At 41.3% G+C, this 13,934-nt stretch overlaps 1 protein-coding gene across 2 annotated transcripts in view; it reads right to left on the bottom strand.

Annotated features, from left to right (window-relative positions):
• The window catches only part of GOLGA5 (golgin A5), a 34,033-nt gene extending 21,233 nt beyond the window's left edge, over positions 1-12,800 (bottom strand). The window contains exons 1-4 of one of the 2 annotated variants that reach the window (XM_045060425.1): positions 12,582-12,800; positions 9,659-10,232; positions 2,372-2,599; positions 411-630 (exon numbers count right to left, since the gene is read on the bottom strand). In XM_045060425.1, the coding sequence (XP_044916360.1) occupies positions 411-630; positions 2,372-2,599; positions 9,659-10,202 (992 nt within the window). In that variant the 5' untranslated portion in view covers positions 10,203-10,232; positions 12,582-12,800. The remainder of the gene's footprint in view (positions 1-410; positions 631-2,371; positions 2,600-9,658; positions 10,233-12,581) is intronic. The other variant, XM_023255969.2, reaches the window with a different exon arrangement.
• Positions 12,801-13,934: the final 1,134 nt, after the last annotated feature.

The raw sequence follows: 13,934 nt of genomic DNA, 5'->3' as shown, positions 1-13,934 counted from the left end.
CAAGTGGTCAGGTAGAATAATTTTTAGAGCATTGGCTTATAAGCACAAAAAAGATGGCTTGACTAAAATATTCTTAAAGAAATCTTTCTGCCTTTTAATGGAACGTAACCTATATTTTTAGGCATCCAAATATAAGCACACAGCACACATCATCATATGTCAAAAGATTAATGACCCGACGTTCTTCAAATATTTTTAAATGCAGACTCTGCTAACAATGCATCTCAAGATTCAACTAGTAAGTCGACTTTTAATCACACACATTTCACGTTAAAAAAAACATAAATTTCCCCTCTGTAAATTTCAAAAGCTAAGTTTCCACAAAGTGGGATATACTACAGTGTTTCTAATTACTTGTATTGGAAAGAAACGTCCCAGCCCCCTTGTTCATGACTTCTAGAGTGAGCTACCTCGATTTTTCGCTCTGTAAGGCTTCCAGGGCTTCTGTGCGGGAGCTCAGTAGCTGGTCGGCTTCCTGCAGCCTCACTTTCAGCACACCCAGCTGCGAGTCCTTTGCGGCCACTGCTTCAGTCAGATCGTCGACCTGGGCTCGAAGTTCTCGAGTTATTCGATCACTCTTTGAGTGGTCAACATTCCACTTTTCAACTCTTGCTCTTGCTTTGTTCAATTCTAAAAAAGACAGAGAGAAATGTCTCTATGCAAGCAGACACGCCTTTCTCACAGCACACACAGATTCTCCTCTGCGCCTTTAGGACTGACTGCCAAAAGTGGGGGCTTAGACGTATCTTCAGATTATTTGCTCCAAATGGGATACCCACTTCTCAAGGCCAACACTCACATCTACATTATAGTTAACAGGCTGGAACGGGGCATGGTAACAGCTGCTCTTCTACAAAAAAAAATTTTTTTGAGACATAGCATAAAGTATTTGGGAGCCAAAACCAGTATAGAGCAGAATTCACAACACTAAAATGGTCGGTGGATTCGTAGAGTTCTGCTAGAGACAGGACGAATGCAAATCCAAACCAAGGGCACACACTCCAGTAAGACCAAACAAACAAAATCAAAACCTGAAGATAAACACAGGAAAGAATCTGTTTCTCTCAATCATCATAGCAAAAAGATGCTATTTTTTTAATGTTTTATTTTTTGAGAGAGTGCAAGTGGGGGAGGGGCAGAGAGAAGGAGACAGAGGATCCAAAGTGAGTTCTGTGCCGACTAGAGAGAGCCCGATGCAGGGCTCGAACCCACAAACCATGAGATCATGACCTGAGCCAAAGTCGGACGCTCAACCAACTGAGCCACCTGGGCACCCCAAAAAGATGTTTTTCAAAAAATTTTTTTTCATCCTTATTTATTTTTGAGAGAGAGAGAAAGAGAGAGAGACAGAGTGTGAGTGGGGGAGATGCAGAGAGATGGAGACACATACTCCAAAGCAGGTTCCAGACTCTGAGCTGTCAGCACAGTGCCCAACACGGGGCTTGAACTCACAGACCATGAGATCATGGCCCAAGCTGAAGTCGGACGCCTAACCGACTGAGCCACCCAGGTGCCCCCTGTTGTTTAAATCTAGAAAGAACAGTGCAGTAAAGATTTCCACATCCTTACATATGATCTGTAACAACAGTCTGCCGGCAAAACAAAATGAACATCAAAGCAAACTCTACATGGTCTCAGGAAAGGCTCTATTTCCATGTCCACGTTAGTCTGGTAAAGTGAAGTTTTTTCTAAAGTCAGCCCAACAAGTCTTAAACTTCCTTCTTCTTGTACTCTTCTGGGCATCCATCCACGTCTTGGCCAAACTTTCCCACTGTCCCTACACTCCTTTCTAATCACTGCCAGGATCCAGGGCAGAGACTTCTCTTATTTTCCCTTGGCCACACTTACATTAACATTAACATACTCCCCACCACTACCTCACTTGTGGGATTTTTTTACTTTTAAATTACCTATTTCTGAGGAATCCAAGGGTTTTCTACTCTAGGGCCACTTCACTGCACATTTCGAGACAGTACTTTTCAAACTGAATTCCATGTTTGCTTTACAGCCCCAGGAGCAGTGCAATACCGTGACCTTGCCCACTGGTGCCCACTACTTTGTTTAATCACACCTTTGGCTCATGAGCAGCTCCCCCTGAATGCTCAGAATAAATCGATCAAATGAATCAGATGATTACTGATGTTCCGTTCTCAGTCCCTAAATTTCATGACTCCTAAAGAATGACCAAATAAGCCAATGTTCTGGTTCAGGTCGGTGGGAGGATGACTGGCCTAAATCTGGGCCCTATTTCTATGAAAATGCTATTTTATAAGTCTCATCTGAAATATTTCTAAGTTTTGATGTAATCAAACCTTCGTTTATTTTTGAAATGTTAAATTCCTAACCCTGCACAATTGAAATAAGGCTCTACCTTCTTGAGTTTCCTTGGATCTTTGAAGTAATGAGGCCATTTCTTGATTTAAAGACTGAACCTCATTCCTCAACAGTTGGTTCTCCAACCGAAGATTAGACAGTTCATGTGATTTGCCATCAGGAGTAGGTGCTGGGTTGTGGTCAGTGCAGGAAGCACTTGATGATACATTTTCCTTTGAAGAATCCTCTTGAACTTCATGGCCAGAATCTGAATTATTAGAGGTTTCTGTAAAAAAAAAAAAAAAAAAAAAAAAAAAAAAGAACACACTTTTGTTACACCAGAACAGGCACTGCATACACATTAGTAGCTTACTTTGGTAGAATGCCTTTTGGCTCAAGTTGACTGCTACAGCTAAAATGACGGCTTAAATTTAAATAAAATACAGGTTAAAGTTTCAATAGACTTCCTTCTGATGAAATTTCATGCTCCTACTTGGAGGCTACAGACCTCTAAGGATCTCAAAGTCTGGATATACTGAATGAATGGTGATGCAGAACAGACACAAGAATACAGTTCTGGGAAGGAGAAAACCAGAGAGAATTTAAGTGGCTGGGTTTAGGTAAAAAGGGTTTCAGTCTCCCTTTGGGCTTTAAAGTATTTTCTTAAAAAAAGAGACAAGTCCCAACAGTGAAACCACTGGAAAGGCACGAAAGAACAGCTGTGGGTTTCCAGGCAAGGAGAGTAATAATATGTGGGAGCAATTTGTTACATACCAAACTTGAGTCTAAAAGGTCTTACTCAAGGAGCTAGAGATTCATAAATTCAGATTCATCCTGCTTTTGTTACAAAATGTGATGCAGATACATTTTTAACTTGCTCTAAAAAAAACTAGGTAGTTATATAGCTAAATGATAAAATGGACTAAAATAGTAACAGTACAGGCAAAAGAGCTGACACTTCAGAAAGGAAGATAAACTACTGACCAATAATCGTATAAAAAAGTTCTCAACATCATCAGTGATCAAGGAAAAATGCAGATTGAAACCACGAGAACCAATGCACACCCACTAAAATGGCTACAATTAAGAGGACGATGCCAAATGCTGACAAAGACATGGAGCAGCCAGAGCTCTCCTAGATTTTACTGGTGGGAGCACAAAATGGTATAACCACTGTGGGAAAAGGTTTCAGTTTCTTATGAAATTAAATATGCAGCTACCATTTTGCCTAGTAATCCCCTTCCTAGCTTTCCACTTCCTAGAGACATGAAAACATTTTCCCGCAAATAGACAAGAACAAAAATGTTCATAGCAGCTTTATTTACAATAACCCAAAACTGGAAACAATCCATTGTCCATAAAAGAGACTAAAGTGTGGTATACTCAGAACAAATTACTGATATATCCATGGATCTTACTGATGTGGTGAGGAAAAAGATAAGAGAGTGGACATACTATATGATTCCATTTATATGGAAGTCTTAGGAGAAAAACTAAGGTGAAAAAAATCAGAACAGTGGTAGTTGGGGAAATGGGGTAGAAAGATGAACTGGAAAGAGACATGAGGCAAAGGGACAAAGGAAATGTTCTTTATCATAATAAAAGTGTGGGTTACATAGGCATAGCCATTTATCTGTATAGCTAAGATTTGTGCATTTCAATATACAGAAAAAAATTATGAGAAATCGAAATCTGAACAATGATTAGGTATTAGGTGATACTGAGGAATTATTAAAATTTTAGGGTGATTATGGTGTGGATGTTTGTTTTTAAAGCTTGCATTTCTCTAGGGTCATCAAATGAAATATTTCTAGAAGAAATGATAGGAGATCTGTGATTTGTTTCAAAATAATTCTGTGGCGGGTAGAGGAAGGGATGGAAAACGGGAGGGTATAAAAGAAATAAGAACGGCTGTAAAACTGTTTAGATAATGTAGCCAGATAATAGGTATTATTGGAGGGAGTCATCAAAATCTACTTTGATATATCTGAAATTTCCAAAATCAAAATTAAAAAAAAAATTTTTTTTTTAATGTTTATTTATTTTTGAGACATGAGCAGGGAAGGGGCAGAGAGAGAGGGAGACACAGAATGTGAAGCAGGCTCCAGGCTCTGAGCTGTCAGCACAGAGCCCGACGCGGGGCTCGAACTCACGAACTGCGAGATCATGACCTGAGCCGAAGTCAGACGCTTAACCGACTGAGCCACCCAGGCGCCCCAAAATCAAAATTTTTTTAAAGAAATAAAGTATATATCCAAAATTGTGGGATATATATAAAGTAGCATTTAAAAAGACATTTATAGGGGCACCTGGGTGGTTCAGTTGGTTGAGCATCCGATTCCTGATTTTGGCTCAGGTCATGAACCCAGGGTTGTAGGATTAAGCCCTTCATTAGGCTCTGAGCGGACAGCACAGAGCCTGCTTGGGATTTTCTCTCTCCCCATTTCTCTGCCCCTTCCCTGCTTGCTCTCTCTCAAAATAAATAAATAAATACACATTAAAAAAAATAAATAAAAAGACATTTTTTGTATTTAATATATACATCAAAAATGAAAGGAAGAAAATTAATGAGTTAAAGGCTATAAAAACAGAATAAACCCTGGGGCGCTTGGGTGGCTCAGTTGGTTAAGCGTCTGACTTCAGCTCAAGTCATGATCTCATGGTTCATGGGTTTGAGCCGTGCCATTGGGTTCTGTGCTGACAGCTCAGAGCCTGGAGCCTGCTTCAGATTCTGTCTCCCTCTCTCTTTGCTCCTCCCCCACTTACACTCTGTCTCTCTCTCTCTCTCTCTCAAAAATAAACACACACACACACACACACACAATTTTAAAACAGAATAAACCCCAAAGCAAAAATTAACAATAAAGACCAGAAATTAACAAAATAGAAATCTGCTAGAGAGAATTAAAATGGTCTTTTGAGGGACATATCACAAACATTATGCCAATAAATTTTTAAATGTATATGATGTTGAAACCTATCAAATTGTATACTTAAGTATGTGTAGTTTATTATACGTCAGTTATACTTCATTAACACTGTTTAAAAAAATAGGCATTTATCACAGTGTCAGATACTGATATTCTTCTAGTAGTATCTGTGATCAAGCTTTGGTTTCTGCAGGGTTAGTATGAATGATTAGGTTGGTGTCCAACTGGGTTAAGGTTTCAGCTACGACCCTTTTACTATTTTCCTAAAATTAAGTAAAATAAACACAATCCCCCAAAGTACATATGAAATAGACAAACTCTTAGGGAAAAAAATGTAACTCACCAAAAACAGAGGAAATAGAAAACCAATAGAATCAATAGTTAAAACTCCAGACCTGATGGTTTTACCAGTGAGTTCCAGCAAAATTCAGGGAATAAATAATCTCGGTTTTACATCAAATAATTAAGACAACAGAAAAAGAGGGAACACTTTCAAATTCATTTTATAAGGCTAACATAACTGTAATACTAAAACCTAACAGTATTACAGGTCACTCTCACTTATGAAATAAATGCAAAATCCTAACTGGAATATTAGCAAACTGAAAGTCAAGTCTGGTTTTAGGTTTTAAAAAAGTCAATTGATTTGTATCCCATATTAATATTAAGGAACAAAAAGCATATTAAAAAAATCACATGATATCTCATACATACAGGAAAAAACACTGTAAAAATTCAACATAAAAACTCAAATTAGAGGGATGGCTGGGTGATTCAGTAGGTTAACCGGTTTCACCAGCTGTGGGTTTGACCCCTATGTTGTGCTAACAGCTCGGAGCCTGCTTGGGATTCTCACTCTCTCCTTCTCTCTGTTCCCCTCGCCCGCTCGCTCTCGCTCTCAAAATAAATAAACTTAAGAAAACACAACTCAAACTAGATACACATAGAAACAGTCTTCACCTGACAAAAAGTACCTATAAAAAAACTAACACAGACATTATATTTGGTTAAACTGTAAACCATGGTTAAGACAAAGAACAAGATACTGGTTCTCAGCCCAAGCCAATGCAGTGAGGCAAGAAAAAGATTCTTTTTAAAGATTAAAGGGTTAAGAAGGAACCAAACTGTCACTATCCACAGATACTGTGTTGTTGAAAATCTGAATGTACAGAAAAATAAAAGATGAAGAGCTATGTAGGCAGCTGTGTGTCAAAAGCCAATACATCAGGAACAGAAAGTAAAACTTTAAAAAGGATGCCATCTACAAGTTTCAAAAAATATAAACTACCAGGAATAAATCTGACAAAAAATATGCAAGACTTTGATGAAGAAAATGATAAAATCTTAAAGAAAGACACTTACAAACTAAGTTGAAATTGTACCATGTTATTATGGGTGAGAAACCTCAGTTTTGTAAAGATGCTGATTCTCATCCAAACGGAAGCAATAGACTCCCAATAAAAAGGCCAAAAGAATTTTTGTGAAACTTGGAAAGCAAATTCTAAAATGAATATGGATGTACAAAAAAGTCCAAGAATAGCCAAAACATTCTTGAAAGACCAGATGGGAGAAATTGCTCTAGGAGATATCAAGACACTATAAAACTACATGAATTAAGACAGCGTGGCATTGGCACAAAATGCCAGGGGTGATATTGCAGATTGACAGGGAAAGGAAATATTTTCAATGACTAATGCTGAGATAACAGTATGGGGGGAAAAAAATGGAACTAGATAGGCATCTACCTTACACCGTTTATCTAAAAAACCCCAAAATTTTAAATAAACATAAAATATGAAAGGCAAAACTATAAAACCTTTAGAATACAGGAAAATATCCTTATGGCCTTAGGACAGGAAAAAATTTTCTAAGACACAAAAAAACATACCACAAAAAAAAGAATGCTAAATTCATGTACATTAAGAACTCTACTGAGATACCACAGAGAGAAGTGGGGGAAAACCAAGGTAAAACAGAAGGAGGTGTAGAAAGAATCACCATCTGGAATATATAAAGAATATCTATGAATCAATAAGGAAAAAGACAAATGATCCATTGGAAAAAATTGATCAAAAGACTTGAATAGCACTTCCCAGACTGAAAAGATGCTCAACCTCATTAGTAAGGAGAAAAATAACAACACACCTGATTAACAAAACACAAACAGTCACTGAAAATATCCAATGTTGGTGAAAATGCAGAGCAGAAGCAATATTAACCATAGTTGTTCAAGTATAAATTGGTACACCTCTTGAGAAAACAATTCTGGTATACTACTGTACCTGGAACCCTGTCACACCCTACAACCCAGCAATTCCATTTATAGACGTTTCTAGGCATCCTAGGGCACTGCTTCTCAACCTAGGGTGATTTTGTTCCCAAGGGACATTTGGCTATATAGATATAGATAGATACACAGACAGACAGACAGACATAGAGAGGGGGGCAGGGAAGAGAGAGACATTTTTGGTTATCACAATTGGGGATGCTACTGGCATCGAATGGATTAAGAGGCCAGGGATGGTGCCTCCTACAACAAAGATTTATTCCACCCAATAGTCCCAAGATTGAGACCCTGCCCTAGAGAAACAAAACTTCATCTTTATAACTCCCATGTATTAACTGGTTCTAACTCATTTCCCTGTCAACAGGTTTCCTTTGACTCATCCTTTACAATCAAATGTAAGTGGTTTTCCTTAAAAGTAGGAAAATATCATCAACTTTCTTTGAAAGACCTCTATTAGCATGCCATTGCTATGGCACTTACAATTTATCTGGCCCTAGTAATCACCTGGAGAACAACAACAAAAATATCATATGCCCTACCTCCAGCCCCAGAAAGTCCGATTCAAGAAGTCTGGGGAGGCACACAATAATTCACTTTTATTAATCACACAAGTGCTTCTAACGCGTGTTGTTCAGGGACCACTCTTTAAAAGAGAATGATGTATACGAATAATGGGTTTGAACATGTAAACGGAGGCAAACAAGGGCCTTCACAAACAACTCCCAACCTTCTTTGCTACCTTCATTTTCTTTTGCTGTCTCCTACACACTGTGCCCACAACAACTACTCTACCAAACGTGTACAGAATCTCTGCATTGAATGCTGTCTCCAACCCCTCTTCTTTTTCACCTGGAAACTTCTACTCATTCTTTGAGACTCAACTCAAATCACAGAGCCCCTGTGAATCCTTACCTGAATACCTTAGTTACTTTCTCCTTAATGGCTCCACAATACTCTAACCGTATTTCAATTTCTGTATTTACTATACTATATACTAATATACTATAGTTTTGTTGTCGTTGTTGTTGTTGAGAAAGGGGGGGAGGGGCAGAGGGAGAAGGGGACTGAGGATCCAAGTGGGCTCTGCACTGAGAGCAGTGAGCCTGATGCAGGGGCTCAAACTCACGAACTGTAAGATCATGACCTGAGCTGAAGACAGACCCTCAACTGACTGAGCCACCCAGGTGCCCCATAAATTATGTTTACATGTCTCTCTCGCCCTCTTGACCCTGTTAAAAAGAAATTTAGGACTGTGTGTACATAGTCAACTGTTACTGCACGATCCTGTCTTGAAAGCCCCAAACACTTGCCTCTTTACCACTTTATCTTGACAGATTTTATTCACCAACAGCCAGGACTACGGGAGAAGCTTTAATATTTAAGAAAATAACAAGCTTCCATTAACCATCAACTTTATAAAGAATCTCTGCAAGAACCTACCATGTTCGCTATTTTAAAATGGTTAGTAGGTACCTGAATTAGCCATATTACCACGTTAACCTCATTTCTGCAGGTGAGAAGATCTATATATACAGGTAATTTCACAGCAATGAAAACCAGAATTCTAAACTGTTACTTCACTACCAGGTCAATGCCTTCAACCCTTCAACTCGGATCGAAGTCAGTCTCTCAGCTTTATTTCTGAGGGATGCAAGGGGTAAACACACACACACGTGCGTGCGCACACACACACACACACACACAGAAAAAGCCCTCACAATCCAGAATAAATGTGAAGTACATCCTCCTATTTTATCATCCCAAAAAGAAATGAATTGAGATAGTTCATTTCATAAAGAAATTATGTTTTCTTTCAGATTTCAAAATTGTCTTTTTTTTTTTTTTTTGTAGTTTAAAATATCTTAGAGAATCATCCTGGGCAGAATTTCTTAGATGCTAGGCTGGGTAAAGGTACCCAACAGACAACATTCAAAGGTCCCTATTATAACTGTACGCTGACTAATGGCTTCCGTGTCGTCTACCACGTTCATTCCACATTTTAGAAGCTGCCTTTACACCAGTGGGGAAAGGTGACATAACAGAGGATGAGAAACACTACCAGAACATTTCAGGTTATGACACGTCCCATGGCTTAACTCTAAAAGAAACCAGAGGGCTGATTAACTACCATCGCCTTGGCTCCTAGAAGGATTTTCCTCAACGGTTTTGACGGTGGTCACGCTGGTGTTGACAGAACCGACACTTGCTGTCCGAGAACTCTGAACGACAGGTGTCTTGCTCCTTTCTTTTTTGATTTCCACCCTCCCGGTAGGCTCCTTCTGTGAACTGTTAAGAAAGTCAAACAGCAGCTCATCATCAGGTTCTGACTTTTTTCTTCGAACAAACTGGGATGAAGGCCTAGGAACAGACGTGTTTTCACCAGAATGAGAGGTCTCCACTGATGTCCTAGATCCTACTTTCACATTTGCTGTGCCAGCTAAGAGAGTGGCTTTCTGATTTCTAATGTTATCAGCTGCTGAGGAAATATAAGCAGCTTTAGATCCAGTCTGATAAGTCAAATCTGTATTTTGCTGAAGTTCAGGATAGTCAGCATTTTTGTTATATGTGATGTTGCCGGTGTTCTCTTTTCTACTGAGAGCTGTTGCAGCCCCTTGATCAACTCGATTTAAAAGATCTTCTGCCTTCCCAGCAAGATCAGCAAACCAGGACATGATGGTAGCAGAATAATCCTATTGGTGAACCTGTAAAAAGGACATAAAGTGGTCAGTATGGCATAACAGCAGAGCACAGCAGTGAAGACCAGGCTCCGGAGTCAGACAGTCCTGGACTGAAAGCCTAGCGCTGCCCCTTACTAGCTATGCAACCTTGTGCAAACGACTTCACTGAAACTGAGAACCTTTACCTGGAAAATGAGGAAAATAAGTGTATTCACATTATAGGACGGCTTTTTTTTTTTTTAATTTTTTTTTTCAACGTTTTTTATTTATTTTTGGGACAGAGAGAGACAGAGCATGAACGGGGGAGGGGCAGAGAGAGAGGGAGACACAGAATCGGAAACAGGCTCCAGGTTCTGAGCCATCAGCCCAGAGCCTGACGCGGGGCTCGAACTCACGGACCACGAGATCGTGACCTGGCTGAAGTCGGACGCTTAACCGACTGCGCCACCCAGGCGCCCCTATAGGACGGCTTTAAGATGAAGTAATCTATTAAAAAAACTCTGCAAAAGGCCTGACACACAGCAGACACTCATTTTAGTAGTTGCTATTACCATAATAATTACAGCTATCTCTACTGTTATAACTCCTATTTCAACAATAGGCAAAGGTTACTGTAGCAAACGTAAGTAGCAAATAATCAATATAGTAAAATTCCAGCTCAACCAAATAAAAAGAATTCCCTGAAGTTTGTTTTAAGGTGCTAAAACTTGAAGAAACTTCTGATTGATACTAAATCTCCATGTTCAAATGCAGCAGTATTATGGATAATTTAGATGTGCACATATATCATCTGTCTAAAGTACACTTACAATAATTTACATTCTCAGTACCTATTATGTGCACACTGGCTAAGTTCAGAATAAAAAAAAAAATGACTGCACAGCCATTTATTTGATAAACAGATCTGAGTATTTTTTGGTGTGCCAGAATGAATCGGAATGATGAATTAGTCCTTACAGATACAGAAGCGTACTAAAAAAGTCAACACCCATTTCTTGAATGTGCACATTGCGGTGCCTGGCATGCTCTTTCATCATTAACTCTTTCTTGTTCTTAAACTTCACCTGAATGTCATGAGCTCCAAAACACAGTTCTCTTTCTCTCCATCTAGATTAGGTTCTATCATTCTCTGTTCTCATGCTAGGCTTTACTCTCACAACCTTCCATGTTTTATATGATTTTTTTTTTTTCTGCCTCTTCCTATTGGAAAGAGGAGGAGGGAAGTGGCTGGATGAAGGCCAGGTCTGTTTTGCTTACCACTGAATTCTCCGTAAATACTGCTGAATGTAGTTTGTATGTCAAATGCCATACAATCATTACCTTTATCACACATAATTTTCACAACCACATCACGCAGTAAGTAGCAATGTTCTTTTTTCACAAACGGGGAAAAGATTTAGAAAGATCCCAGAGTTTCGATGGCAGCTTAGCAACTCAAATCTAAGTCAGCCAAACACAGTTTTTTTTTTTTAACCGCTGCCTTTCCCATCTAGCCTCTCAGTAACTGAATAACCTCAAGAAGAAACTCACCCTCTAAACCTGTTCCTTACAAAATGGGACTATTATATACCTGTATATTTCACAGTTTATGTGACCTCAAATGAAAATGGAGGTGCAGTGCTCTGTAACATATAAAACTCTTTACAGATGTCAAGTATTATTCTCAAGCAGACATTGGTGGCGATTGGGCGGCAAATGATCCTTACTAATTAAAGGAGTCAAAGCATACTTATTAACCCCCTATACCTCGCCTCCTATTTTAAAGTTAATGGGGCTTTAAAACAAAACCCTATGCCTTAATGTTGATTATCCAATTAAATACAAACAGCGGTCCTGGGCACTTGCCCCACTGACAACTCCAGCGGACTTCAGAGGTGCAGTGCCCCCAAGTAATTAACTTCTCAGGCAATGCCCCAGGAAATGGCCCACAGGGACGGAGATGAAGAGAGGGTGACAGTGCGTGGGCTGGGGATGGGTCCGCAGACAGCAGTGGCAGGGTCCTGCTTCGAAGGCCAGGTGTCAACACAGAGGAAGGGAGGCTGGGGGTCAGTCGGTCGGTCCCAGGGACTTTGTCGTCAACAGATCTCCGGTAGGCGAGTACAGACCCCCGCTTCGCTCCCCACCCGCCAGGCTGAACCTCTGGAGGGGGAGGAGCTGCCACACCAGGCTGGGGGCGGGGGGCGGGGAGGGAGGAGAGGGCAGGGCACTAAACAATGCCGGCTGAGGCCCGAGGGGGCTCTCCTGCCCTCTCCCTCAGCCCCCCAAAAACGCAGAGACCAGAGTCTCCGCTTAGGGGACGCCAACCCCGCGCCTACGGCCGTTAACGCCCTAGGCGGACCCGTCCGGCCCACTGGGCTCACGCTGCCGCCTCACCTGAGGACTCTGGAGCGGCTGCACCGCGGCCTCGTCGCCCGCCAGGGCCGCCCCCACCTCGGCAGCCGGCGGCGAGAGGGCCAGGCAGACGAAACCTGGTCCCGGCCCGGCCGCGGCCCCGCGACTCTTCCGGGAGACGTGGAAGGGCGGCGAGGACCCCAAAACAGAGTGGCTTCCGAGCTGCCTGAGCGGCCCGGGACCGGCAACAGCCACCTGGAGGCGACTCAGGCGGTGGCGCAGGCGGCTGCGGGGGCCTCGCTCTTGGCCACGCCCTTCTTCCGCCTGGTGCGTGCGACGTAGCTCTCCTCCCTTGGAGGACGACGGTCTGCACGCGGCCGGCATAACATTGTAGGCCACGCCCCCCAGGGGGGCGGGACCCTGGGCGGCACCGCGGGGTGACTGAGGCGGTACCCCGCCTGGAAGGAATTTGAGGCCTGAGTTGGGCGGGGCGTGAGACCTAGGTGGACCCCCAGCCTTCACCTTTCCCTCTTCCCCTGCCAGTTTTTAGGGTAAGGATGCTGAGGACCCAGGGCAGGAGATGGGAATACAGAAAACAAGACCCCTGAGTTCCTGGAGATTCCTTTCTAGTGGCAGAGACGGATTTTAAATAAACCAATGACTGAACAAGACGATTTTAAGAACACTATCAAAGTTGCACAGACAAAAAGGGAGAAGTGACTGGAGGTGGAGGAAACACTTTAAATGGTGTGATCTCTCTGAAGAGGTGACCTTTAAGCCGAGACCCAAACGATGGAAAAGACCCATAATGGGTCTTTCCATACAGCAATATTGTAGTTATGTTATGCATACAGTTCCTAGAATACTTGAAAATAGTCTAAAATCCACACTCAATAATTAAATGCTCAGCTCCTGCTATGGTGCACAGGATTGGGCTAATCTGGCTCTAATTGTTGACAAGCCTACAACAATAGTCCCATACATCCCCATTTTCAGGTTGCGGAAACTAAGGCTCAAAGAGGTTAAGTAGCTTGTCTAAAATCATCTGTCTTAATGAGGAGTCCACAGTTCTCGAAAGCTTGTGCCCTTAGACTCAGTGTTTTATATTCTCCAATTGAATATTGGGAGTGATTACAATTCCTGTTTCTCTTCTTCCCAAGTCAGGTTCAGCCCAGGCTAGTGAATGGAAACACTTTCAGCAGCAGCTGGAAGTAATAATAATAATATCTAACAGTTTCTGAGCCCTTATTAAGTGCAGAATACGGTTATGCATCGGATGTGCCTCACCTCATTTAATTCTTGGAAGGCAGCTCTGCTCACCACTATGCCACCAATGCTCACCTCATTTAATTCTTACAACAACTGTAAGGAAGGTGCTGTTGTTATCCTGTGATA

Source organism: Felis catus, chromosome B3 (genome assembly GCF_018350175.1).
Source record: "Felis catus isolate Fca126 chromosome B3, F.catus_Fca126_mat1.0, whole genome shotgun sequence".
Classification (NCBI taxonomy): domain Eukaryota; kingdom Metazoa; phylum Chordata; class Mammalia; order Carnivora; family Felidae; genus Felis; species Felis catus.
Note: the sequence above shows the minus strand (reverse complement) of the source record. Positions and strands in the feature narration are given on the sequence as shown.